This window comes from Mesocricetus auratus, unplaced genomic scaffold (genome assembly GCF_017639785.1).
Source record: "Mesocricetus auratus isolate SY011 unplaced genomic scaffold, BCM_Maur_2.0 Super-Scaffold_100014, whole genome shotgun sequence".
Taxonomy (NCBI): domain Eukaryota; kingdom Metazoa; phylum Chordata; class Mammalia; order Rodentia; family Cricetidae; genus Mesocricetus; species Mesocricetus auratus.
Genome location: NW_024429197.1, coordinates 32783928 through 32809837, shown reverse-complemented (window position 1 = coordinate 32809837; position 25910 = coordinate 32783928). Strand labels below are relative to the sequence as shown.

At 41.9% G+C, this 25910-nt stretch overlaps 1 protein-coding gene across 5 annotated transcripts in view; it reads left to right on the top strand.

Moving 5' to 3' along the window:
- Positions 1–1163: 1163 nt before the first annotated feature.
- Positions 1164–25910, top strand: part of Usp24 (ubiquitin specific peptidase 24) — a 125450-nt gene continuing 100703 nt past the window's right edge. For all 5 annotated transcript variants that reach the window (XM_040757040.1, XM_040757043.1, XM_040757042.1 and 2 more), the window contains exon 1: positions 1164–1600. In XM_040757040.1, the coding sequence (XP_040612974.1) occupies positions 1286–1600 (315 nt within the window). In that variant the 5' untranslated portion in view covers positions 1164–1285. The remainder of the gene's footprint in view (positions 1601–25910) is intronic.

Genomic DNA, 25910 nt, shown 5'->3' with positions numbered 1-25910 from the left:
CACAGGTGATGAACTAAGCAAGTATTGGTGAGAGAAGGAAAAGAAACCGGGATCTTGGAAGAGAACATAGAAACATGATTTAGAGGAAACTGAAGCGGGTAAAAGGACAGAGGGAACTAGCAAAAATGATCCTGTAATGCCAATGTAAAGTGCAAATAGGAGGCAAAGAACTAGACGAAGGTTGGAAGACAAAAACAGAGGTGAGCCCCCAAGACAGACAGACCCCGGGCCAGACTTAGGTAGAAACTCGGCTTGGTGGTCAGAATAAGTATGGGATACAGATGCCCAGAATGTTTCCACGTGTCGTGGAGGATGGCAATGCGGTTCGCATTTCCAATGCTTTCATAGAGAGCACCGAGACTTCTATTTCGTGTTGGGAAAAATATATATATTTTAGATTTTCCATGAATATCAGCTGAAAAGTCTGGTAAAGTTTAGTCAGGTTTGGTGGGACAGGTGGTCAGTGTCGTTACGAAGATTCAATCAGGAGACGGAGCTTAGGGTCTGGGGGTCTCCAGAGAAGGCTGGAGTGTCGGAGGTCCAGGGTGTGCGGGGAGTGCTCGTCGCGCGGATCCGAGCACCGGTGACTGTGGGCGGCGAAGAGGGCTTCGGCGGCGCGTGTGATCACTTTCCCCGGTCCGCAGAACACTTCAGGAGGACGGAGCAGGGTTCCGGGGGCGGCCGGTGGAGTCGCCCGCTATGGGACTCGAGCGGCGTCAGGCGACGGAGGCCGGGGGACCTCAGCGCCGCCGCCACCGCCGCCAGCGAGCCGCTTCGCGCCCGCCCCTCCCGTCCGGGAGGGAACCTGTTGCCGGGAAAGGGGCGGGCGGAGGCGCCGGCGGAGGACTCTCGCGCTCGCTCCGCGCGCCGCGGCCTCTCACCTCGGACACGCTCCGCGCGCGCGCGCCCCTCCCCGGCCCTCGACTCGGAGAAGCACACACACACACCGCTGCGCAGCCCGCGCCCGGGGACGGCCCGCCGAACGCCGCTAGTGCGGCTTCCGGGAGCGGAGGCGCGGCCCCGCGAGGAGGAGGAGCAGGCCAACATGGCGGCGCGCAGGGCTGGGCCGGCCGGCCGCGCCTGAGCGCCCCACCGCTCCGGCTCGGCTCGCGGCGCCCACGCGCGCGCCCCCAACCCTGGCCCGGCGGCCGCGGAGCGCGCGGGGCAGGAGCGCAGGGGCCCGCCCGGGTACGGGGCCGGCGCCAAGGTAGCGCTGCGCGGCCCGCCAGGCCCGGGAGCCGCAGCTTCGCCGCCCGCCGGCCGGCGCGGCTCTGAGGCCGGAGCCATGGAATCGGAGGAGGAGCAGCACATGACCACGCTGCTGTGCATGGGCTTCTCGGACCCGGCCACCATCCGCAAGGCCCTGCGCCTGGCCAAGAACGACATCAACGAGGCCGTGGCGCTGCTCACCAACGAGCGGCCCGGCCTGGACTACGGCGGCTACGAGCCCATGGATAGCGGGGGCCCCAGTCCGGGGCCGGGCGGCGGCCCGCGGGGAGACGGCGGCGGAGACGGCGGCGGGCCTTCCCGAGGCGGGAGCACCGGAGGTGGTGGCGGCTTCGACCCCCCGCCAGCCTACCACGAGGTGGTGGACGCCGAGGTGAGTGGCGCTGCCCTGACCTCGCGGGAGAGACGGCTGCACTAGAGTCCCGTGGGCAGGGAACGCAGCCCGCACGGCTCGCAGCGAGACTCCTGGGCGGGGGCTGGGCTGAAACTGGGGGTACAGAGATAACAGCGTGGGATCTGGTCAGGGACCGGGGTCACTAGACAGGGGTCAGATGGGGAGAAGGGCTTTGGGGGAGGAGTCATCATCCCGCTAGGAGTTAATAGGTATACGGACCTGGGCTGTGGAGGGGGGGTCTCCTGGGCTACCTGCTGAGTAGGGGTAGCCCCCACCCCCAGGCACGCGGCAGAGGGTCCACATTTCTACTTTCGCCTGGCTCGTGAGATGGGAAGGACATGAATATCGGGTGTCAAAACTGGGGTCTTAGTGGGCGGGTATTTGTGGCACTTGGTTCCAGTGACGGTTTGGGGTAGGTACCAGGTTCAGAGTCAGTGCTGTGATAGGCCAGGCAGAATAGAGGCCTTGACCGGGTCACGCAGGAGGACTGTTGGGGTTAGGAAGAGGGTTTGGGTTTTTAAATCAGAAAGAGGACAGGGTCCCAAATGAGGAGGGCCTAGACGGGAACGGGCATGGTGGGAATGAATGCTAGGTAGAGGAGCCGGTTTGTCTTTACAAGGTCTGGGTTGGAGGGATGGGCCTCGCTAGGTCAGGTGTGTGATGACAGGTAGTGGAATTGGATTGAGAAAAAGAATGACTGAGAAGCCTGGACAACATAGGAGGGAAAGAATGACCAGACAGGAATGAGAAGTTGAAGCAGGGACCCAGCATGAGTAAGAGGAGTATGGTCACAGATGAGGGAAAATCAGACTGACGACAGGGAGGTTAATTACGCGTGTGTGAGGGGCCGAAGGCGAGAGAAGGAAAAGGACTGAAGAGCCTAGAGAAGGGATGCACCTCAAATCCTAAGTAGTGCAAACTAGGCCTTAAGTGCTTTGGTTTACATTGTGAGCAAGGAATATGGAAGAGGATGACAAACTTGCCAAAACAAGAAAAATCACCCAGAAGCTGTAGTGTTTATGATTAATTTGCAGAGAAGTGGCTGGTCTGGAACGAGGAGATTTTTTTCCAGCCCCTGCTTCCCTAGTGCCGGGTCTAAAGGTGTGTGCCACCACCTTGTATTAAAGTGACTATTCTTAAGTCACTCATTGCCAGTCCCCAGCACCCACCTTGTTCTTGACAGTTTTGACCTATTTTGAAATCAAGAAGCAAACTATCTCTCTTTCTGAACGTGTTTGTACGAGTCCACAAAGATCAGTGTGTTTTCATTATGTGAGAGATTTTATTTTCTGTTCCTGCTTTTAATCTCCTGTGATTGCAGTGCAAAATAAGTTAACATTAACTTACTTCCTGTACATTTAAGTTGGAAGAACCTCGAGTGGCTTCTTTGAAGTGAACAGCATACTGAGAAGTTTGCTTTAGGTAAAATCCAGAGAATCTATCTTTTAAAAGAATGTCTAGCCCTCCTCATTTCCCCTGCCATGTGGTTTGGGGCTTTGGGAGCCTGGTCCACTTCCTTGTGAGAGTTCCGGAGGGCTGCTCCACTGGTGTAGTATACTGGCAGCGCAGGCCAACTTCTGAGACCATACCAGAAGAGTGGTAAGAATAAACTCAGTTTTAAAGTCATCACCCATGCCACCCATGCAGCTTGTGTGTCCTTGTCACATATCGAGGGGGAAACTGTGGCCTCTGAAAGCATGTCAGGCCCATTGTTTGCCCATTTTACTAATCCTCGGTAAAATAGTTACTTCATCACCATTTTAGGTATGAAGTTAGTTAGTAGCAGAACCTACATTTCAATCCGGGTCTCTGGCATCAAAGGCTGGGGAGCTTTTCGCTGTATCCATCTGCTAGTTTTAGGACTGTAATCATTTGGACCACTATAGATAACAAGGGAAAGTAAAGGTTTGGAGAGAGGCGGAATGTGAGTCTGTTTGGTTCTAGGAGTGGTAAGCACTGATCCAAGGCATCAGGACTACATTAGTGGGTAGAATGAAAGCAAAATCTTCCCTTTTTTTTTTTAAAGCAGAGACTTTAGGAATTAATAATTAGTTCAGTCCCCTTGTTTCAGGCCCCCAGGGGGAAGTTGTCTTCACAGAGGCAGCTAATCGAATTAGAAGTTTCCCTTACATAGGAAGAGAAACAGGGTACAGTAATGGGTCAAAGGGAGAGAACGAGAGTAAAAACAGTGATGATCGCCAGTTATATATAATTTACTCCCAGTTCCAAAAACTGAGTACTTATTTTAAAATAAATGTATTTCTGTTTTCTGCATAAGAAACCTTATTTTTGGGTGATACTGACTAAAATTTAATTAGTTGAAAAGGAAAAAAATGAGGCCAGGGATACAGCTCAGTGGTAGAATGTATAGTGTACATGAAACCCTGGATTCCATCCTTAGCAGGTGGGCAAAAATATAGTGGAGGAAGAAAAAGCTAAAAAAGTGGGTATATTTATTTGCATATGTATTTTGGGACAGCAGTGATTCTGTCAGTCACTAAACATTTTATCCTGCCCCATCCCACTGGCAGGGAGTGGAGTGTCCAGCAGACTGTAAGTTTACAGTCTAAAGATCTTTCAGCTCCCATTTTACAAGAAGAGACTTTCCAAGGTCATGTAGCTAGAATCAGTTTGGTAATTTGGGGCCTTTCTGTAATTAGAATTTGCTTTAAAAATTAGAATTTTGGAAAGTAAAAGTTGCATTTCAGTAGGAGCAAGAGGATTCCATGTAGAGAGACCCAAATAGCCTGTAAAACTCAGGGACTGCATAGAAAGTCTTTGTAATGTCCCCCAATTAAGTAAAGGCATCGCCTTGAAAAGGAGACTATTTTAGTCTTGCTAATTTTGTTGAATGTGGATGTTCTTGGTCTTTGGGTCGGGAAGGTATTCTAAGAACCTTCTAGTTTTGAATTTGATTGGCCTTACTTCAGAACCATTTCATGGCAAATAGGGAGTCTGCTCTACCATTAAAGAGTGTGATATCTCACACTGCTCTAAATAGCTTTGCTTGAGCTTTAATGCCACCACTGTAGGAAGCCCTCATGGTTTTCTGGGGCCAAAAGCAAACCCTGTGCCCCTTTGGCCATTGCTCAGAGCTGGTTCCCAGCTCTACTCTCCACAACGCTCTGAAGTTGTCTTCATAATCTTTCTCAACAGCTCTGTAGAAGTCTGATCTGGTATCCTGGGCGTCATAGACATTTTAATAATTATGAAATATACCTTTTCCCTTTTAATTTTGTCTTTAGAAAATACTAAAAGTTTTTGCGAGGAGTTCCACATCAGTTAAAGACATAGCTTTTCTATTTGTTAATGCTCTGAAATGTCATTTTATATTCTGATCAGACAAGTAACTATGAACTTGTTTTGTTTTTATTGATGTGCACATACCTTTGGTAATAGTATGTCAGGAGCATTTTGCAGGAGTTCCTTAATTTGTTTGGTTTTGTTGATCAGGTTAAGGGCCTCAGAGTTGATCTTGCCATATAGTATATGTAAAACACATGGGAATTAAAGTCACAGTAATTTGTAGTTCTATTAATTTGTCACATTTCTTCCCCTTCCCCAGTTATAAATGAGGCTTTTATTAAAACCGTTTATTTTTGTTCTAAAATATAACAGTCCTACTGTGTTTTAGTACAAATATCAAATGAGTATACACTTTAGCTAATCGTGATTTGAATATATGATCTGTAGTTTGCTTTACTATGGTACATTTAAAAAATCATTTAGGAAAAAGCAGTTCTCAGATCAGTTGAAAGTAGATGAAATAAAAATAAGGAGTGTGAAAAATGAATCAGCATAGCCTAGTTTTTAAAGTAAACATTTCCCTATGATCACTATGTACTTTGGAAGTTAGGTGTATGAGTTCGTGTAAGGGTTGGATTCTCACTTCAATTGCCCTGTCATTTGCTTCAAGATTTTTTCAATCATTTATTTAGTGGTGTGTGTGTGTGTGTGTGTGTGTGTGTGTGTGTGTGTGTGAGAGAGAGAGAGAGAGAGAGAGAGAGAGAGAGAGAGAGAGAGAGAGAGAGAGAGACAGAGACAGAGAGAGACAGAGAGAGAGATTGTTTTTTGGCTACACTTTGTTGAGACAGTCTCTCTTGATGCTGCTACTGAACTGAGTACCTCAGGCTACCAGACCCATGAGCTCCTGGGAGATTCGCCTGTCTCTGCCTTCTATCCTGCCATAAGAATTCAGAGCTCTGTAGATGGACTTTTTTTGTCCTATCGACAATTTCCAAATAACCACCCAGACACTTATTATTAATTACAACTGCTTGGCAGATAGCTTAGGCATGTCTTCAGCCAGTTCTTGCAACTTAACCTATTTCTAGTCATCTGTGTGCTACCTCGAGGCTCATTTACTGTCTGTGAACTTCCCATGTTGCTTCTTCAGTGAGAGCAATATATATTTACAGTGTATAGAGACTGTTTCACAGCATAGATCACAGTACACTACCATGTTCAGCTTTTTAAAATTGTTTTGGTTTATGTCTATGAATGTTTTGCTTGTATGTGTATATGTGTTCTTGGTATCCCGGGAGACCAGAAAAAGGCACCAGATCCCTTGAAATTGGAGTTACAGATTATTGTGAGCCACTCTGTAGAAACCAAAACTGGATCTTCTGCAAGAGCAACAAGTGCTCCCAACTTGAGAGCCCTCTCTCCAGCTTTTTATGTGGGTTCTGGCAATGGAACCCAGTCCTTGAGGCTTTTTATCCTTGTGACCTTTACCTGCTAAGCAATCTCCCTACCCCTCATTTGCTTTTAGAGTATTTGTAATTGGTATGAAGGAACTTCCTTCTGTGTGTCTTGAGTGTCTGCTTTTAGTCTATTTATCATAATAGACCATGACAGCATCATATAGCTTATTAGCTTAGGATTTGAAATCATTTTCAATATTAGAAAAATAAATATTGTACTGCTTTGATAATTTGAGGAGTTTTCAGGGTTTTTGTTTTTGTTTTCATTTTTGTTGAGATAGGGTCTCTCTGTGTAGCCCTGGCTGGCCTGGAGCTCATTATGTAGACTAGGTTAGCCTTAAACTTGTAGAGGTCCTCTTGCCTCTGCCTCCGGAATGCTAGGGTTAAAGGCCTGTGCCACCAGGCCTGGCAAGGTTTCAACTTTTAATAGGAAAATATATCAACGTACTTACATATTTTTAGGTTTACTTCTCAAATATTATGTAAGATTTGATTCTGAAGGTAAAAATTCTGATTTTTCAGAAAGATCTGTTTCAGAGAGAGAGAGAGAGTACCATAAATGCAGGAGCCTGTGAAGGCTAGAGGTGGTGGGTCCTCTGAAGGTGGAGTTACAGGTGGTTGTAAGCCTCCCGAGGTAGATACTGGGAACTGAATTTGGGTTCTCTGTAAGAGCAACACATGCTTTTAACTGCTGAGCTTCCTTTCCAGCCCTGAAAATTTTCATTTTTAATAAGAAAGTATCAAAAAAGGTTTAATGGGTAAATCATTTAATCTCAACAGTTGAGAGGTAGAGGCAGGCAGATCTCTGAGTTCAAGGCAAGCCTGGTCTACAAAGCAAGTGCCAGGACAGCTGGGGCCACACAGAGAAGCTCTGTCAAACAAAACAAAACAAAACAAAACAAAACAAAACAAAACAAAAAAACCAGGTTTAATAGAATCTTTAAAAGCCAGAATTAGGTTTTCTAATTCTGAGTAAGAGTGAATCATTTGAAAACACCCCCCATGGATTTAATGCACTAAAGCACATAGATTTACTTATTTGTGCCTAAGCTTTGTTGTTTTAATTTTTGATTAGCATGCAAGGAATGGGTTTCTCCATGACATTTTCATAGGCCTGCGTCATTATATTTGGTGCTCATTTGCTTTCCCCATTGCCTTCACCAGCCTGCCACTTTCCTTCTTGCTGACCTCACCCTCTACTTCACATACTAATATTTCCCCTTTTTTTGGAGGTATTTGTATGAACAGTTTTTGGTTTTGGTTCTTGAGACAAGGTTTCATGTAACAACCCAGGCTGGCCTCCACTTCTGGAGTACTGAGATGATAGGCCTGTGCCACCACGCCCAGCTTATTTCCCCACCCTGCCTTTGTGACATGTATATCCCGTTGCTTCCTCTTGTTCCCGTTCCCCCATATTTAAACTTACTTTAACATGAGTGGTGTGCTCCTAGAAGTAGGTAGGTTTGACTGTAGGTAGTGTTGATAGCAGCTGAGTGATAGGAGAGAAGAAACCTTAACAGCAGGCTAGTTAAAGCTTTATGGGGTGATTGGAAACACCGTTGTGTGCATCCTAACCCTAAGAGGATGTCTTCATATACAATGTCACAAGCCAGAGGATATCTTAGTGTGCTTTGTTTTAAAGGACCACAACTGTGTAATGCGTCTTAACTGTCCTTAACTCTACTTCCAGGGGACCTAACACCCTCTTCCTGTCTCTACATGCTGTGTACACACATAATGCAGACAAACCACGCTTGTACATAAAAATAAGTGTAGTTTAGAACATTGAACAGGTAAATAATCTTCAGATACCTGGAAAATTCAGATATGACAGTTCAGGCTGAGTAAAGTAGATTGCAGATATGTAACTAAGAAAATCATTCTTCATTTTCAGAAAATAGTTTTTTTTCTTTTTTGAGAGTATTAGTTTTGTTTTAAAGCTTGTATTTCTCATTGTTTGCATAGGAATTTTTATTATTGAGTGTTGTCACAATTTTCAGTCACAATTGTTTTATATAATTTTTTTAGATTACGCTCATGTTGATGGTTGTTTTTATTGTTCTGAAGAGCTAGCACAAGTAAGTCAAAATTTTAATTAGATAACCTTTTTAGAAATGAAAGTATTCATGGGCATGGTGGCACATGCCTTTGATCCTAGCACATGCCTTTGATCCTAGCCTTTGATCAGAGGTAGGCAGATCTCTGAGTTCGAGGCCGGCCTGTTCTACAGAGTGAGTTCTGGTATAGTCAGGGCTACACAGAGAAACCCTGTCTTAAAAATGGGGTGGGGGGTGGGAAGGAGTAAAGAAAGTGCTCTAGGCATGGTGTAAAGATTTGTGGACTTGATTGTCCTCGTACTGAAAAGCAGATCTTAGTTGCTTACCCATCTTCCCATTTCTTTGATTTTTCAAGACAGAGTTTCTATGTGTAAAATCCCTGTCTGTCCTGGAACTCACTCTGTAGACCAGGCTGGCCTTGAACTCACAGAGATCAAACTGCCTCTGCCTCCCGAGTGCTGGGATTAAAGGCGTGCGCCACCACCGCCCGGTCCATCTTCCCATTTCTAAGGTAAACTCAGTTGTGCTATTGAAGTTTGCTGTCCGTATTGATCCACTTATTTGTATTGTGAAATTCAGTTGACATTACTTAGCATGCCTTCATATGCATTTATTGTCAGAAATATGTTTTGAAACAATAAGAAGCAACATGATGTAGTCTTTATCAGTAGGTCTTCAAGGTGACTTCAGAAATTACAGCAAGGTTATTGATCAGACATGTCATGGCAGAGACTTTGCAGCATCTGTGATGTGTGCTTTCAGACCCCAACTTGCTGTTTCTTTGTGCTTTTCACTATATATTGTCAGTTTCAGCTGGAAATTGAATTGCACTTTAAAATTTATACTTGGAAATCAACAGCAAGGCATTTAGAATCTATTTAAAATATGTTTTGGCATCTCAAAAATAGAAAGGTATTCTAACTACAAAAGACAAACACCCTCTGTCAGTTGTCTCAGTTATGGTAGCCCCCCCATCCCCATTGAAATCAGAGCTGGAGTGATGGGTTAGCAGTTATAAGGATTTCCCCTTAATCTTGAGAACTAGAATTTGGATCCCAGAATACATGAGTAACTCCACCTAAAAGAGAACTCAGGCCTCTTCTGGTATATATGTACCAGTGCTCCTTTTCTGTCTCTGTTCTAGTTTCCATTCCTGTCTCTTTTTTTAATGTTTCTCTGTAACTCTGGTTGTGGCACTAAAATGATCTTTCTAACATGCAGACTTTAATCACGGGATAACCTTGGTCATGAAGTACACAAATATCTGTATCTCCCACTGCATGTTGTGCATACATCAAGATGTGCATACATCAAGATTTTAGTTTAAAAGGTGTTTTGACTGAAGTGTTCCTGGCTTGTGTTTGATTAGATAGAGAAATTACTTAGTTGATGAGTGGTGGATGGCTAGACAGAGACTCTGAAACTAAAGGTCAAGTAATACTAGAAAGAATATTATACCATGGTTTTGGGGAGACTGCATTTCTATTCAGGGTTCTGTGCTTGACAGCTATGTTATTGGGGAAGTTAATTATGTTTAGCCTCAGTTTCTGCAAAAAGAGCATCTTAGAATGAGGCGATGGCTCAGCCAGTAAAGTGTGTGCTGTGTGGTTTGGGTAAGAGCTGTCCCTGTCGTCTCCGGCATTTGAACACTTGGTCCCTGTGGTGCTGTGTGAGGATGTCTAGAAGGTGCAGCTGGACGGAGTGTGTTACTGAGGCAGGCTTTGAGTGTAAAGAGCTCTGACTGCTTCTGATTTGTACTCTCTGCTTTGTGCTTATAGAAACCAATGTGAGCTTTCAGCGTCTGCTCCAGCCGCCATTCCCACTGCTCGCTGTTGTGCCTCCCTGCCGCACCAGGCTCTTTCCTCTCCAGAGCCACAGCCCAGATAGACTCTCTGTAAGAGGTCTTGCTCATAGTGTTTTATCAGGGGTAACAGTTGCACCAGGCAGGCATGAGTACCTGAGCTTGGATTCCTAGAACCCACATGTCTTGGGGTTACTGATGAAACACAGTGACCAAAAGCACCTTGGGTAGGAAAGGGTTTATTGCCATGTAAACAGTTCATCATCAAAAGCTGTGAGGGCAGGAACTCAAACAGGGCAGGAGGAACCAAGGGGCAGGAGCTGATGCAGAGGCCATGGAGGGGAGCTGCTTATTGGCTTGCTCCCCATTGCTTGCTCAGCCTGCTTTCTTATACAACCTAGAACCAGGGATGGCACCACCCATGAAGGCTGGGGCCCTTCCACATCAATTAGTGCCTACAACAGGATCTTATGGAGGCATTGTCTCAGTTCAGGTTCCCTCATTTCAGATAATTTTGTCTGTTTTCAAGTTGACATAAAGTTAGCCAGAACATCATATTAAGTCAGTATGGCAAGCAGAAACAAGAAGATCCCTGGAGCTCACTGGTCAGCGACTGTAGCTGAATAGGTGAGCTCTTTGTTTCATGAAGTCTAGTGGAGTGTGCAGAGTGACTAAAAAAGACACCTGATGTAACCTCTGGCCTCTACACACATCTTGGACAGTTTATAGCCTTTTTTTTTCCTTCACCACTGCCCTTGGAGAAAAGGTTTCGTAGCTCAGGTACTCAGCAGTCCTCAAACTTGCTATGTAATTCTTGATTTTCATGTTTTACCTCTCAAGTGCTGAGATTGTGTGTGTGTAGCACCATACCTGGCTTGGATTTTTTTTCATTTATTGAAATTTGAGAAGGTAGACACTGTGGAACCAATCATGTTTACATACAGATATATACACATTTATTTAAAATAAGCTAACACTAAAATATACTGTTATTTTGAGATGGATGAGGCTGATTTTTCTGAATTAAAGTTTTCTGTAGTTGGTTGTTTTTTTAATCTTTGGGAGCTCGCCACTCAGCTTCCAAAGAAATACACAGAGACTTATTCTTACTTATGAATGCCTTGGCTTGCTTCTAGTCAGCTTTTTAAACTTAAATTATCCTGTTTCTCTTTAATTACGTTTTACCTCTGAATTTTTACCTTTTTTATTCTATATATCTTTCTTTCCTTTTTACTATGTGGTTGACTGGGTGGCTGGCCAGCTGGTCCCTGATGTCCTCCTCTCCTCTTCATCCTTCCTCCTCTTTTTTCCCCTTAGATTTCTGCTCCTATTTCTCTCTCCTGCCTAGCTATTGGCTGTTCATCTCTGTATTAGGCCAATCAGGTGTTTTAGACAGGCAAAGTAACACAGCTTTAAAGAGTTAAACAAATGCAACATAAAAGAATGCAACACAGCTTTGCATCATTAAATAGATATTTCACAGTATTAACAAACATAACACATCTTAAGCTGATATTTCACAACAATTTTCTTTGATGAGTTTCTCATGGCCTATAAGTTTCATTAAATGTAAAATAACCATTAAAATACAGACTACCAAACTGTTGTCTGCCCATTAAATGCAAATAATTAAAAAGTCTAAAGTATTTAACAGGTTTTAGAATTAGACTGTAAAATTACTGAAAAATGATTTCTGAGGAAAATTAAGTATGAAAAGACATGGGTTTTTGTTTTTTTTTCTAATTGAAGAAAGTTTATTATTTCCCATCGCATAATTGAGCTGGAGAATGAAAATTGTGTAGACCAACAGTGGCTGTCTCATACTGGAGAGGCTCAGAGTCTGTAATGCTACAAGACCCATAGTCCAACCTGGCCCTGACGGCTGGGGAGTCCTGGAGCACTCTTGGTCTTCAGTCTGTGTTGGAAGCCCCAGGAAGCTGACTGTGATACCAGGGAGTAAGCTGCCACAGCAGGAAGCTAGATGAACTCACCAGGAGTGAAAGCATGCACAAGGCAGTTTCTTCTTCCTGTGCTCTTGTGTCTGCTGCCATGTTTAGGAGAGGCCTTCCCCTTTCAGAGAGTTCATAAGATAATACCTCACAGGCATGCCCAGCAGCTTATCTTTTAGTTGATTTCAGATCTGGTGAGCTGTCAACCAAGATTAGCCATCACAGGAACTATTTTATAAGAACTAGAATTCGTGTTTGGTTACCTTATTTTATCTGTTGCTATTCCTAACTAAGAAAACCGTGTCTCCACAGGATTTACCCAGGTTGAATCTGAGTGTGAGCAGAGTTTTTAGTTTCTCTTCCTGTCCTACCTGATTCTTTTCTGTGCCTCCCCCACATTCTCCTTCCTCCATATCTCAAAGCATTCTGTTATTCCTAACTCTTGCTATGTCTTGTCTACCTGCCAGCTTTGAAAAGGTCTGTGACTGTGTTCTTAAACAGCTATTAAGGGATAGAATACAGAGGAATTCGGGTAGACACTTGCTGGCAGTTAGTGGTGTTTCTGTGTTCCTGTGTCCCTTAGCAGCTTTAAAATTGTTAGGGTAGGATCTAGCTGCAGTTTTTAAGGATTCCACTCACCCGATTCTTTTTTTTTATGTGCAAAAATTGTTCATTCCTAAAAGAGAACAGCTATTTCTTATTTTTATTAAGTTGAAAGAATTTTCTGAATAAAAACTCTAAATAAAAACACTGAAAAAGTCTAAATAATCGTTTAAGTTAAATTTTATTAGTAACAACACACATAAAGAACTATCAGAGCAGCAAAATGCCCATTTACTGGAACTAGCCTTTCAGATTAGCTAGTCTTTGTTAAGAACTTAACTGTGTGTGTCAGGCAATGAGGTAGGTGTTGAGATAAGTACAGGGATGAAGAAATCAGACATAAACCCTTCTTAGTACTTTTATCATTGCAGTGACCGAGACCTGACAAAGGCATCTTAAAGAGGAAGGATTTATTTTCTCTCAGGGTTAGAGAGAACACAGTCTGTCACATAGGGAAGGTATGCAGCAGGAGGTGCTCACGCTTGTTTTTAATCTGAGCGAATCGGGAAACAGAGAAAAGGACAGAGTTGCTTTTCTCCTGTCTCCCTTCTTGTCAGTTCCATAACAGCCAGAGGTGCCGTTGCCCACATTCAGACCCAGTCTCCTCTTCTTAATGCATTCTCTAGGAACAGACGCAAAACTGTGCTTCCCTGATGCCCTAGACATTTCTTCATCAATGAAGTTGACATCACCATTAACCACCATTCTTCTTTCTTACAGCCTTGCGCCTAGTAGATTTCTTATGTCTGAAGTGTAATAAACTATATTTGAATTTTGGAACTGGAGACTTTAAAATTATGAGTTAAATATGAAGAAGTATAGATTTATCAAAAGGATTTTGGTAGTGCCTTGGAATATTTTTGTGATATAGTTTATCTGTAGTGGTGGTACCCCATTGCCAGGAAACCAAATTTCTTTTAAGGAATTTTTTTTTAGTGCCATGGAATGTACAGAATTTGTATTTGCTTACTTGTTGAGTGTTTAATGTTCATGAGTTGATAATGTCTCAACCACTGTTAAGAATGATGCCTTTTTTTTTTTTTTGTCCTAAAAAAGAAAGTGCTCAACTTTTTTTTTAAGCAGGACTCATTATTTAGCCCTGGCTGTCCTGGACCTCTGTAGAACAAGCTGATCTCAAACTCAGAGATCCACCTACTGCTGTCTCCCAGAGTTCTGGGATTAAATGTGTGCACCACCATTCCCTGTTTGTTTGTTTGTTTTAAAGATGGGTTCTCGTATTGTGGCCATCTGCCTGCCTAACTTTCCAAGTGCTGGATTACAGGTGTCAGCTATCACATCTGGACAGGAACTAATCTGCTTTTATGTTAAAAGTCTCTTATGATTGTTGTTAATACAAAAGTCATTTAGAGTTGGATATTGGGAATGTTTGAAAGACTGACTAAAGATGGAAGTTGCAGCAGCCCTGTAAAACGAAAACCTTTCAGGGGCCACTTAAAGTGGGCTTTGCCTTATTATTCCTATTTTGATTTTTGTGCTATGTTTTATGTTGGGAGTGCTAAAATAACTAACTGAAAATGTTATTTTCATTTTGTGGGATTTATGTCTCATGGTTTCAGCCTCATTTTGAAATGTTCTGGTGAATTATAATAGCAGCAAATCATTGATACTTCAATTTTACACAGAGAAACAAGTTATATTTGTTTTTGAGTAACTAGCACTCAGTTCCTATTGAAATGATGCAGGCTAGGTATATGGAATTCGTACCATGAAAACAATAGTTTACAATATGTCTACAGAGAGGCACAGAAGCGTCTGTAGGGAATAGTAAGCAAGTCCTATTTGTTTTTTATCACGCTTAGTTTTATTTGGTTGAAGTCTAGAACAGGTCTGCAGTAAAGGAATTCAAAGCATTCACTAAGGGTCAAAGGTCAGAAATGATATACCATTGCCTCATTCACTCAGTGCATAGCAATTATAATCTGTAGAGGAGTATCAAGGCTACATAGCAAGATACCCCTTACAAAACAAAAAATTTATCTATAGGACTGTTTTCTGTTGTTCCTTACTATTATTCCAGCAAACAAAGTTAAGTGTTTTAACTTTAGGGACTAAACTAGAAGATTTGTCTCTGGGCTGGAAGGGACCATGCAGATCCTGGTATGTCAAGTCTTGTCACTTAGAGGATTTATGACTTTTGGCTCATTATCAAAATCAGGAAGAAATTCTTCCTCCTGCTTCCTGAGTGGATTTTGTTTACTTATTCTTTTTTTTTTATTAAGGCACTTTGACTCATGCTGACCTCAAATATACAATAATCTTTCTGCCTCAGCCTCCCAAATACTGAGATTCCAAGCATGTACCATCACACTCAAGTTGTTTGTTTGAAAGAGGGCCTCACTCTGTAGACCAGGCTGGCTGGAACTCACTGTGTCGCCCAGACTGGCCTCCAGTTACAACAATCCTCTTGCTGTAGCCTCTTGAATATTAGAGTATTGAGTGCCAGAGGCTTGCATCATCATGCACAGCCATGTATTTCTTTGTAACATGAGGAAGTATTTGACTGTAGGTCATTTAAAATATGTCCTTCCTCACTAAGTTTCTGTGTTTTAGTCATCATGACTCCCTTTGTTAAATACTGTTTGTGTTAGAAGGTCAAAGTTGCTATGGAACTCCACCCCTTTGCTTTCTTCTTTAGTTTTCCATCTGTAATTCCTCATAAGTTAATGAAGGGTGGTGGGTTCAGGAGGAGGAGGAGGCCAAGCAGTTCCCAAGATCTGTGTCAGCCTGTTCAGCACTCTAGGCACCTGCCTGAATGTACCCACTCAGCTTGGGTACAGAGTACTTGAAAATAAGCTATAAAACCTTGGACGAATATGTAGCCTGGCTTAGAAACTGTTTCAGATGTGTCCCCTTCAGTTCTTTAAAGCTGCTTCGCTGTTCTCTACGTAGTAAGCGTAGTGATTATCAGAAATACCACCTGGGAGATAGTGTACATTTGTAGATTTGAAATTAAGCATTTTGAAAGATTTTGGAGTTATATTACCATGTATCTGTATTTTAATAACTACAGATACAACTATAAATTAATGAACCCTTAGAGGACACTTTAGAAAGTCAGCTTTAAAATATGACATGGCATTATGACTCCTTGTCTCTGTCCCCTTCTTTCTCCTACTCCTGCTGGAAGAATTAATCCATAGAACTGCTTATCTTGTCGCTTTGATCCTGTACTTATCCTTTTCTACAAAGTGGACTAACCCATGTTGTGGCATTTACCCGTTATATTGATACTATGACTTTTCACTGATACTGAATTATGAGTGCTTTGAAGGCTGGGTTGGTCTTTTGTATTTCTCATAGAGTCTAAGTAGCATTTCATATTGGAGGTACAAAGCTAAACGAAAGACTCTGCTCTGGAAAATACTTGTTGCCATCACCATTTTGAAATATTTGTTCCATTCATGTATATCACAAACTCACCTAAAGTTATGTTGCTTTAAACTTTCCTTTTATTTTTTGAGACAGGGTCTCACTGTAGCTCTAACTGTCCTGGAACTCAGTGTGTAGTTCAGGCTGGTTGCCTGAGACTGTAAACAGTAGCTTGAGGGCCATTGAAATTTTAGAGCCTTTGAGCAGATTCCTGTCAGGGTGTTTACTTTCCATTTCAGTTTGTGGGAATGGACTTTCTGAACTCTTGCCAGTGTTTTTATAATGAACCAGTTTTGGACTTAACACATTAAATTTGATCTTGGGTATTCTGTAACATTTCCTTTGCTTTATATTCTTCTTTAGTTCATAGAACATCATTGCACATGGGAAAGAGAGCACAATAGATGCTTTAAAAACATTCTTCACTTTTGAAGGAGTACTCACCAGTGTTTCTGTATTGCATGGCTTAGTTGAGACTTGAGTAAAGAGATTATTTGCAGAGATTATCGTTTCTAGAGAGAAAGAGAAAACATTCCACCATGCAGTTAGACTAGGAGGGCTGATGATGTGATTCAGTTGGTAGTGCTTGCCTAGTGTGAATTAGCTCTGGGTTCGCCCCCGGTATCACATAAGCTAGGCATAATGGTGCATGCCACTATTGTTTTTGGCAATGTCTAGAGTCTCCTCAACTATCACAACTCAAGTGATATTTTTGGTATCGAAGTGTTAACCATACTTCAGTGTTCAGGATGGTTTTTCCAACAAATAAATACCCAGCTTAAGATACCATTTGAGCCAGGGTTAAGAAATCTCTGTCAAAAATCATACAGCTAATGCAGAGACCTCACCCCATGTTTGTTTGTGTTTTAAAATTTTTAAAAATTTTATACATGTATATCATGTGTTTGGATCTTTTTCACACAGATGCACCCATCACTTTTTTTTTTAATTCCTGTCTTATTCCTGAATCCCCCCTTCCTAATGAGTTCCCTTCTTGTTTTCATGTCTTTGTTTGACTGGTTTTTGTTGTTGCTTGTTTTTTGTGACCCATTGTTAAATTAGGGTTACATGCAGCATTAGTACACATTTATTGGAGCAAGGCCATATTAACAGTAGCTATACCACTAGTGAAAAGAATGACTCCCTCTCCCCTAGCAGCCACCACTGTCAGCAGCTGCTCAAGGAGAAGCAGTCCTCATGAGCCCCTTCCCCCCATCTGTCCAGGAATGGTGATGGTGCCCATCTTGTGTGTATTGTGAATGGTAACACAGCACCTATGCTATGTCCAGAAGACAGCCTTTTACAGCTGTCCTCCCCATCCTCGGGTTCTGATGGGCAAAGGAATTAAGACTGGGCTGGTTTAACCCACAGAAACAGTTGACCTGAACAAGGGGGAGCTCTTGGACTCCAGATTGATGGCTGTGTGGAAAGCCTGGGACTGACCTAGACCCCCTGAATGTGGGTGTCAGTGAGGAGGCCTAGGTAATCTCTGGGGCCTTGGGTAATATTTATCCCTGGCGTACCAATAGACTTTGAGTGCCCATGCCACAATATGGGAGGCTCTCTCAGCTGGGACTCTTGGGGTTGGGCCTAGGCCCTGCCCTGGATGAAATGACAGTTAACTGGAGATCCACCTTGGAGGGCCTCACCTTCCCTGGGGATCAGAGTGGAGATTGGGTGGAGGACTGGGGAACCTGGTGGGGAGGGAGGGGAAGGAGGGGAGGGAGAAGGAATTGGGATTGATATGTGAAACAAGATTGTTTCTAACCTAAATTAAAAAAAAATATTAAAGAAAAAAACTTTAAAAAGCAATGGGGCCATACCATCTGAACTTCTTTCAGTGGAAGGAACAAGTAATGTAAAGACTCCAAGTAAGAACAAGACTGCTGTGTTTGAGGCACATCAAGGAAGCAAATATTGTTGGAGTTTAATTTGGGGGTGGAGAGGAGGTCAGCTCTTCAACTTTGGGAAGAATAAGGAAGGGGTTGAAGGTTTCAGACAAGGAGATAACATGAGTTGGTGGGGAGGATGGGTAGTTTTGAGATGGGGGAGGGCATATTAAAATACCTGTTGGATATTCAAGTGAAATTGTCAAAAAGGGTGTTTGTGATATAATTGGAGTTCAGAGAAGAAGTCTAACTGTAGACAAAATGGAAGCTTTCAGCCCAGAAGTAGTATTTAGAACCCCTGGGACATACTCCAGAGGGGGGAAAAAAAGGCTTTTGAGGGAGAGTATAAACAACAAAAACAAAAATAAACCACTGAGATTTCTCAGTGAGTTATTCCAAAGCTCAGTGCTACCTGGCAGTCTTATTCCTTGGTGTTGAGTTTCCTGGGGAGTGGGGTAATTCAACTTCTAAAAAGGCGTGTGTTTTAGAGAGATAATGATGCAAACAAGGTGGGAAAACTGCATTAGATTGACTCCACTCATGGGTGGTAAGGATTGATGGATAGGGAAGAGGTCTGAAGACTGGATTCTAAGGTGCTCCTGTCTAGACACTGGGAGATGAGGAACACACAGGCAAGGAGACAGGTAAGGGGCTCTGTAGAACCCAGTGATGAAGGGCTTTCAAGGAGAAGCCAGGGAGCAGCAGAGTTAGTTGCTGGTGGGTCAGGCCCGATAAGGACTAGTAACTAACCACAGGAATACTATACAACTTTGGTGAAGTAGTTGTCTTTTGGGATTTGGCTTACATATGATCTCACGTAGTAAGTTGACTCCAACTGTGAGTACAGGGAATTCTTTTTTTAAAGTGTACATTGTAGCAGTATTAAGTATGTTCACATGGTTGTGAATCTCTAGAACTTTTTTAATATTACAAACATCTTAAGCTCAATATCTGTTTTTTAAAACTTGCTGCTCACTAGCCCCTGACAAATGCCATTCTGCTTTATTTCAATGTGATTATTTTAGATACTATATGTAGAATCATACAGTACTAGTATGTAGTATAGTACTAGTGTATAATATAGTATATCATATAAAACTAGTATATACTATAGTGTTCTACTATATGTAGAATCATATAGGACTAGTCTTTTGTGACTGGCTTATTTCATTTAGCCCCAAGGTTCATGTAATGGTGTGCTTTCTTTTTAAAATTTTCCTTTTTTAAAAACTGAATGGAGCCAGGTGGTGGTGGCATACTCTTTTAGTCCCAGCACTTGGGAGGCAGCAGCAGGTGGATTTCTGTGAGTTCAAGGCTAGCCTGGTCTCCAGAGTGCCAGGACAGCCAGGGATACACAATGAAACCCTGTCTCAAAAAAACAAACAAAAAAAGCTGAATAATTGGTTGCTTCATGTTTTTTCATAGCACTCTAGAGTAACATGTTCCTTCCAAGAAATTAGAATTTATCTAATTGTTTTCTCCAGGCTTCAAAGTCAGAGCATGTCTTGTGTTATTCACAGCTTCCAGAAAAAGCAGAATGCTAATTCTGTATTAAAATAGAAGACATAGGTTATTCCCTTGCTTGGAGGAATATTGAAAATTATGAAGAGGTAATACCTGAAGTGGCTTTGTGGAAGTAGAGATTTCTTAGGCTGAGAAAGGGCATTCGAATTGAGTGTGGCATTCTGGGTAGATCCCCACTGTGCTTGTTTTCATGACAGGACCTTGTGCTGCAGGAGCATTTGGAGAGGGGTGTGTGTGTGTGTGTATGTGTGTGTGTGTGTGTGTGTGTGTGTGTGTAAGGGCATACACCCAGGGCAACAAAGAAGCTCTCCTTCTTAGGCACCTGTTGACAACAGGGGAGGAAATAGAGAATGTTAGGCTCAACTTCTTTTTTGGGTGTATTTTGTCAGCTTGTCACAAACTGTGACGTATCTGGGAAGAGGATCTCAAATTGAGGAATTACATCCATCAGACTGGTCTGTAGGCAAGTCTGTGGGGGCACTTTCTTGATCAATGATTGATGTCGGGCAGCTCATCTGCTGTGGGAGGTACCGCCCTGGACAGGTGGTCCTGGGTTGTATAAACAAGCCAGTAAGCAGCACTCCTTTATGGCCTCTGCTTCAGCTTTTGCCTCCAGGGTCCTGCCTTAGCTTTCCTAAGGGAACTATGGACATGGGATATATAAGCCAAATAAATAAACCCTTTTCTCCTCCAGTTGCTTTTGGTCATGGATTTAATCACAGCTCTAGAAACCCTAAGACGGGTAGTGTTTTGTGTAGGGAGAGAGGCACAGGTTCAAGGGGGTGGCAGTTACATGAGTGTTGTATCAATCCAAGCAGCTTGTCAAGGTCTTCAACTAAAGCAGCATTAAAGGACTGTTGAGACTTCTGAGATGGTGAGGTGACCAGTTGGTTGGGACATTTTCACAATTAGTGACTAGGAAGTGTTTTAGTCTCTGTCCTGCTGTGAAGAGACACCATGATCAAGGCATCATATAAAAGGAAGCATTTAATTGGGGGCTTGCTTACTGCTTTAGAAGGTTAGTCCATGATCATCATGGTATGATGCGTGGTGGCAGGCAGGCAGGCAAGCTTGACATTGAAGCCATAGTTACATTTGATCTGCAAAATGGAGGCAGAGACAGCAATACTGGACCTGGCATCAATCTTTGAAACCTCAAAGTCCTCCCTCCCCTCCAGTGAGTGACACACCTCCTCCATCAAGGACACACCTCCTAATCCTTCCTAAATAGTCTACTAACTGGGAATCAAACATTCAAATATATGAGCCTGTGGGGCCATTCTCATTCAAACCGCCATAGGAGGGAAGAAGGGAGGAAGGAAACATACTCCAGGCAGAACTATTAGTGCTTGTAGGATATGGGACATTTGAAGTGGCTTTAGGAAACCAGGGATAGTCAATTGAGCTGAGAGAGAAGCACTTAACAGCAGCCTGAGGAAAGGCTGGGCTTCTGCGTGTTGTGCTCCTGTTGGCTCAGCTTGCTATCTGAAGTCTGTGTATTAATCCTAGTCCCAGTTTCTCATTGAGGAAAGCTAAGGCACACAGGCAAGGTTCAGGACTTTATTTAAGGCCACAAAGTTAGCAAGTGGTGGGGACAGAATCCACATCTAGGAACACCTAGAAAATGAAATTACACCAAAAGTAAGAACAAATGCCAGTTGCCTATGCTAGATAACTTCTTGTTCAGAACGTTAAGTTTTAGTTCAAACAAAACATTAGTGCTTTGGAAGAAAAGAGACTTTAATTGGTAATCCTCTTGTGCCCAGATCTTGGTTGTGGGGACATTTTATAAATTCTAGTTTGCTTGTTTGCTTGTGTTTTTTTGTTTGGTTTGGTTTGGTTTGGAGACAAGGTCTCACTCTGTAACCAGGCTAGCCTGAAACTCATTCATAGCTGGCACTGCAGGTATGAGCCACTATGTTCATCATATTTGCACTGATTTTTTAAAAGTATTTTATTTTACACGTATGAGTTTTTGACTGCATTTATGTCTGTGCACTACATGCATGTTTGGTGCCTGTGGAGGTCAGGAGAGGGCTTCAGATCTCTGGTCTGCTGTGTGGTTGCTGGGAATCGAATCCTTTCAAAGAGAAGCCAGTGTTCTTAATGACTAAGCCATCTCTCCAGCACCTTGTTTGCTCCTTGTAAAAAACCGTTTACCTGGGTGCTGGAATAGTACTTTGGAAACCTTGACTTTCCACCTGTCCAGGGAAGAACTGGGAAATTTGTTATGTATGCCTTAGGTTTGAGGGGACAAGAACCTAAGCTTTTTGTTTTTAATTAAAATTTCCTTTATTATATTTATTTACTGTGTGTGTGTGCATGCATGCACAAGTGCACACATGCTACAATATGTGGAGGACAGAGGACAGCTTGGGAGAGTGAGTTCTCTCCTGTGTGGGACTTGGGAATCAACCTCAGATTGTCAGGCTTGGGAGCACCTTCACCCACTGAGCCATTTCACTGGTCATAAACTTACTATTTTTATTATCATTATGTGTTTCTTTCTTTCTTTCTTTCTTTTTTTTTGTAGACCAGGCTGGCCTTGAACTCAGATCTGACTGTTCAGCTTCCCAAGTGCTAGGATTAAAGATTTGCATCACTTTTCCCAGCCATAACTTAAGTTTTTGTCTACTCTAAACACATGAATGGCTGTTATTATTAAGCAAGGAACTGTAAGAAGTGAGGCTCTGGGTGAGTAACTTGTCTTATTTGAGCCCAGTTTGTTTGCTCTGAATTAGTGTGTGTACGTAGCTCAGTGCTCCCTGGATATGCTACTTTTCCTGTGCTGCTCACTCATTTCGCTCTCATCTCAACTGGCCTCAATCTCCTTTGTCATATCATTCCTCCTCCCCGCCAACTTAAAACTGAAGGCCCATCCCTTCCAGTCAATAGCTGTAACTACTGTTAGCTGCTTTATTCCTGAGCTTTTAAAGTGAAAGTTTAAATTATATATGTGCCTTTGAAATAGATAACTCTAAGTACATGGCTACCCATCAAGGGTTACTGCAGGGCCCAGAAAGCATGTCAGTATTTGTAGGAAACTTACTGAATATAACACCCAGTGAAAAGGCATTTTGGTTTGCATTCCGACCTGAGACAGTGTGCTAACGTGGGAACTGTCTACCCTTACTTGTCTACCAACTTTTCATTTTTCCAGGAAGCGGTAGTTCAGGAATTATTTCTGTAGCCAGAAATAACAAATACTAGATTTGTATGTGATTGAGTTGCTTTGGAAAATATTGTATAAATAAAGTGGGCAATCTGAAGATTTTGTGGAAGTTTCTGTAAATCAGTGACTTGGAATCAAAGGTTGTATTCATGCTTTAAGCCAGTGGCATGCAGTGGTCTTTAAGTTATGAGCAAATTGGTTAAAGTCATCATGGAGAAATTTTACCTTCTTCATCTTTCTGTACATGGTCAGAAATTTAGAAGTTCTTTTGACTACATTGTTTGCTAGTCGGATAGTTTAACAAATGAATTTAATATTAAAATAAACGTTGAGCAACATTGACAGTCTTTTCTTCAAAAATTCAAATAATCTTTATGCGTATTTGTTCAGTAAAAGGGCAGATGGAAGCTTGTCTCTTTACTAGCAGGCACTAGGAACTCCTCAGAGATTTCGCTCTCCTCTTCAACAAAGGGCTGCTGACTTCTAATAACACTTGGCAAGTTCTGGAGCCGTCTGTCTTTTTTAACTCCACAAAGATGGCTTCCTAAATAAATACTAAAGGTTTGTTATTAATTTCAAAGCTTATTTATATATGTCAAGTAAGTTTTTTTTTTTTTTAACTCATCCCCTAGTTAAAATGTTGCCTCAATTTAGCTTGGTTCATTTGCCTTTTTCAAACAGGCAAGTTTGTAGATAATGAGTTGTAAGTCATATGGCCATTACTAATTGCAATTTATAATACAGAAGTTAGGCAGACAGATTTCTTTCAGAATTCATATGCTAAATATGAATGTCTTTGCTGACCCAGGGGTAGGAGAGTCATAATACACGGTGGCAACATAAGAAAATAATGTACCGTGGTCTAGACAGTTTGCAAACAGATGAAGTTACAATCACAACTTTTTAAATTGCCTTAGTGTTTAGGAAACAGTTTAAGATGTATGTATATACAATAATGTTAATTGCTTTGATTTTAATTTCAAACTGACCAATTTAGAAGAAGCACATTTATAAATGTATATATGAGCTCATCTGCATTTTGTTCTAGATAACTGAACACAGATTTCATATCATTAGTGATTTTTTTCAGTTAAAGGGAGTCATTCAGTTGTTGGGAGGCTCATTTCCTTTTGCCTTAGTATCAGAACTGTGCATCTCAAATAAATTCTGGATTTATTAAGCACTGAAAAATATACTTTTAAAAATAAGTGACTTTCAGTTTTAAGTGAAATTAAGGAAATATATTTTAAAATGAAATATCCCTTCATGTTATATAAAAAAATTAAAAGCTAAAATCACTGAGGTTGCTACTTCTGAAAAAGAAAGTATTCCTGGTTTGAAATGTGCTCTGTGCCTTCTGTCTGGGGAGACCCTGCGTTTTGTATGCTTGATGACCTCTGCCCTCTATCTCTTCCCTCAACTTGTATGTCCCTTACTCAGTAAAGACAGGGCTTGCCTCGGCGTCTGTTCCCTAGGATTAAGCATCCTGTCTGAAATATAACGAACTTTCAGTAAACTATTTCTAATCAACTTAGAGTGAGTGGTCATTAATTGTTACTTTTATCATTTAGAGTTGATATCTAATAAGAAAATAGTGTATTACATTCCTGAGTTTTTCTTAAATGCTTCCCATATGTTATGTCCTTTGGGAACTATGTTACAGTAGGACAATCTAAGTTCCTTTTTGTGTTTTCTTTTGCCCAGTATGTAGTTTTTGCCAAGAACAGACTCAGCTCAAAATGATGACTAAACCAATCTAGATAGGGGTTCATGCCACTTTTCCCTGCCCTTGGAAGCCCGTGACTCCATGTTGGCAGCCTCCTCAAGGCACAGTGCTGTGCTTGTGCTTTACATAGCTTTTCTCTCCTTGAAAGAAATTGTATCTTTTATTCTTTGACAGTTTCATACATATTTAGTGTATATTGATCATATGTATGCACCCTAACTCGCCTTATTCCCCTCTTTTTAAAACTAAAAATGTTAACTGCTTTACAGGTTACATGCTGTTTTCACCAGTCAGACCCCTAATTACTGTTTTTGAAATGCTGTTTTAAAACTGTCTTACTGTTCATAGGTATTATATTTTATTACAGGTCAGAAAGTTCAACTCTTTTTGAAATTCTTCTTCGTTGAGGGACTACTCTTAATTTGTTGCTGTCATAATGATTTTATTGACATACAATTCATATGCCATAAAGTTTTCCTCTTAAAGTATCTGTGCACAGAGCTGTGTATACCATCACAACCACTTCAGAGTATTGTCATCACCTAAAAGAGAAACATCACATCTGTAGTACCCACTATCAGTTACTCACCCTACTTCCTCTCCAGCCACTAACCTGTTGTGTATGGCAATGGATTTGCCTCTTGTAGACATTTCATAGAAGCAGAGTTTTACAATATACGGACATACATCTCAGACATCTTTGATTTAGCATAGGGGGAATATTCCTCTGATGGTTATAACTTTGTGATGTTATATTAAATTATGAGTTTTGATGCACACTTGAAAAGTTCCCACCTTTTAATAACACTCCTGTGAACATTTGTGTTGTTTTTATATGAGTATGTTTCCATTTCCCTTAGATACATAACAAGGGGAGGAGTTATTATGTCTTTTGGTAATAACAATTGCTCTTTGAGATATTTCCAGATTATCTTGCAAAAGTGACTCTACCATTTTATAATATCACCAGCAACATATGATGGTTCCAGTTTTCTACTTCCTCACCAATACTGATTACTACCTATTTTTGGCTGTCCTAACCTAAGTCATGTGGTACAGTAATATTTTGTGGGTTTGATTTGTGTTTTTGTAATGACTAACAGTGGTGAATATCTTTTTGTGTATTTTCATTGATACTCTTTGGAGAAACAGCCACTTAATCCTTTGCCTTTTTTTTTTTTAATTGAGTAATGAGTTGTAAATTCTTTTGTATTACAGAATTAGGTACCTTTTCATATTTTCAAATACTTCTCCCATTCTGTGGATTTTCTTTTTATTACCCCTGCTAACAGGGTTTCTCTGTAGCCTGAGCTGCCCTAGAACTCCCTCATGTAGACTGGTCTGGCCTTGAGCTCCGAGTCCACCTGTCTCTGGATTAAAGGCATGTACCACCATGTAGGGCTTTCTTTTCACTTTCATAGCAGTGGCCTTATCCATGGAGTTAACCAAAAATTCTTGAAAAAGAATTTGTTTGT